The following is a 3,215-nucleotide window of genomic DNA, read 5'->3' on the forward strand; positions in this document are numbered from 1 at the left end:
GAGAGAAAGAGAGAGAGAGAGAGAGAGAGAGAGAGAGACGAAAACAAAAACAAGAACGTATCAACAAACCATGGACAGATACCTTACACAACAGTGCTCTCTGACAATCGACGAGAGTTAGAATGCGATGTCTCAAATTTCACACACGAGCGAAAGTAAGGTCGAATCGACGTCGACACTTGAAACGAGGTGATGATAAGGAGACAATGATTTTACTGCAGCATATTATTATATAAACACATACACAAGAACATGCACGCACACACATACACACCCCTACAAACACAATATGTGCACCAACATACACACACACACACACACACACACACACACACACACACACACACACACACACACACACACACACACACACAGACATAAATTAGGGATCGGGGACATCAGAGTGACTAGAGATATTGTTTATAGAAAAAAACAACTCTTTCTTATTCATTCACTAATTATCTCACAAACATGTTCTCTTTCTAACTTTCTCTCCAACTTATGCAATACATATTTAATTGCTCTTCTATTCTCACTCACTCACTCACTCACTCATTCAATCAATCAATCAATCACTCACTCACTCACTCACTCACTCACCCACTCACTCACTCACTTGCTCGCTCGCTCGCCCACTCTCTCACTCACTTGCACATTCACTCACTCACTCACTACTCACTCACTCACTCACTCACTCACTCACTCACTCACTCACTCACTTACTTACTCACTCGCTCACTCACTCGGTTCCCAATTGACTGACTGACTGACTGACTGACTGACTGACTGACTGACTGACTGACTTACTGACTGACTGACTGACTGACTGACTCACTCACTCACTCACTGGGAAATAAGCACAGACAACTGTTTTACATATATCATTCACACGTGCTGTGTAATGCCCTTGTTGTTTACCTTGAGCAGGTAAAAAGATCTCTCGCGCTGCGCATTGGCCTCGCTCAAGGCTGACTGGTCCATCCCTACAGCTGACACCTGTGCGCTTGGTCCTCCACTTTTCGCGTCCACCACGCCCTGCCCTTCCCCAGGCGGTACTGCTATGTCTGTTACATTGTTCTGGGCGGAGTCTCTGGTGGGAACGAAGCCGATGACTGACATGCCGGCTCCGCCCGCCACAGCGAGCAATCCCAGGAAGACGGTGAGCACAGTAGGCAGTAGACAAGGCATGCGAACCACCTCCTTGACGGCTAGACGCCTCCGGTGTGGACGTCGCCGCTTGGAGCGACCGCCCAGACCCACGATGCGAACTTTGGCATGAGAAACGAACATGGCGAGCCCGCAACCGCCTGAGCCAGCTCATGGAGGTGACGGGCTGCTGTGCTGGCGGGGAGATATATCACGCCTCTTGCTACAGAAAACGACTCTTTGTCTGGGGGGTCAGTCTCACGGTTTTTGTCGACCCCGGTGCATTTTTCTTGACACTCACGCGTGTCGGAGATCGTGGCATGGGGTCTGAATCTGTTACGTAGTCTTCATATTAAAACAGGGTTGTTGTTTTTTCTATAACAATATTATTATTGCAGCGTTCCTTGAAAGTACTAATTAATTCGTAATTGAAGCAGTTAGTATTACCGATAACTACTACAATATAAAAGTCATTGCTGAACTGCTAAATACTGAAACAAGAATACACTCTGAGCACAGCACATCTCAATTGTCCGGAAAGAATTGGAAGCGAAATGTTGAAAAAATACACGTATTGTTACTCAAGCACAATTGAAAAATAAGGATACTCGATCACACGTTGAAGACAACTGCCGACCTCCAATCATTCTGGAGCAGAGGTCATTTTTGAACAAGTTCAGTCAATATCGGTCAATGAGAGAGCTAAAATCGTGACAGAGACATCCAATGTCGTGACAGGAAGAGAAATCTTTATTGTATAAGTCGGAGGTGGTGTCACTAAGAGGCTTTCCCGCCCGGCTTCTGCTTGGTATTGCAGTCGCCATGATCTCTGAGCTGGTGGTCCACAGAAAGGATACCCTTGTGTCTACTAGCCATGGCATCCATATCCTCAACTGAGATAAAGGCTGAGGGCTAATCTGAAACAGAGAAAAGGAAACACGCCACAGTCAAGAGACAAACCACATACTGTTTTATTTTAAGGAAGGAAATTTATGCTTCATAGGTTATTCAAAGGCGTTTGATAAAGTTAGACATGATGAGCTATTTTAAAATACTGGACAAGCTAGACATCGATTGAAAATATCTCAAAATTATCAGGAATTTGTACTTGGACTAAAACGCTGCTGTACGAATTAATGGGGAAAACAGTGAATATAAACAAATTAGAAGAGGATGTATTATGTCACCAGACCTCTTTAACATGTACAATGAAACAATCCTTAGAAACATAGAAGAATGTCCAGGTTTCAAAGTGAATAGAGAAAATATTAATAACATCAGATATGCCAATGACACAGTTTTAATAGCAGACTCAAAAAAGGACCTTCAATCGCTTCTAGATACTGTTGTAACAGAACGTGAACATAAAGGATTATTGTTGAATGTATAGAAAACAGAATGCGGGGTATTATTATCCTAAAAAGCAGCAAATCCTACTTGTAATCCCATTAGCAAAGGTGAACAGATCAAACAAGTCCAACAGTTTAAATATCTAGCATATATAATAACATCTGATGCCAAATTTTCCACAGAAATAAAACGGAGAATTACAATGGCTAAGGCTGGTTTAAATAAAATGAGCGCAATCTTGAACAAATAGAAACATCTCAATGACTACCAAAATGAATGTTCTGAAATGCTATGCATGGTCAACCCTTCTATATGGCTGTGAATGCTGGACAATCACTAAAGACAGTGGAAACAAAAAATAGAAGCAACAGAAATGTGATTTCCTAGGAGACTGCAAAGAATATTGTGAAAGGAAAGGAAATCAAATATGGTAGTGCTTGATGAAGCCCACGTGGGACGCTCACTTTTAAAAACAATCAGGAAACGACAAATGCAGTTTTTTGGGACACCTGAATAGACATAAGGGTCATGAACATCTAGCTCTCACTGGCAAAATTGAGGGCAAGCGAGGCAGGGGTAGGCCCAGAGCAACATACTTAGGGAACCTAAACAAATGGGTATCGGGGAAAGATCACGGAAACGTAGCTTTTATAAAAGAATCCGAACAAAGGAATGAATGGAGAACCATGATCACCGATGTCTGTCGCAGATCTGGCACT

General features: G+C 42.9%; 1 protein-coding gene across 1 annotated transcript in view; it reads right to left on the reverse strand.

Moving 5' to 3' along the window:
* LOC101851399 overlaps positions 1 to 3,215 on the reverse strand; it is a 106,908-nt gene that overhangs the window by 6,150 nt on the left and 97,543 nt on the right. The window contains exon 3 of the mRNA XM_005095592.3: positions 919 to 2,063. Coding sequence (XP_005095649.2) covers positions 919 to 1,290 — 372 coding nt within the window. The 5' untranslated portion in view covers positions 1,291 to 2,063. The remainder of the gene's footprint in view (positions 1 to 918; positions 2,064 to 3,215) is intronic.

Source organism: Aplysia californica, unplaced genomic scaffold, assembly GCF_000002075.1.
Source record: "Aplysia californica isolate F4 #8 unplaced genomic scaffold, AplCal3.0 scaffold00107, whole genome shotgun sequence".
Taxonomy (NCBI): Eukaryota; Metazoa; Mollusca; class Gastropoda; order Aplysiida; family Aplysiidae; genus Aplysia; species Aplysia californica.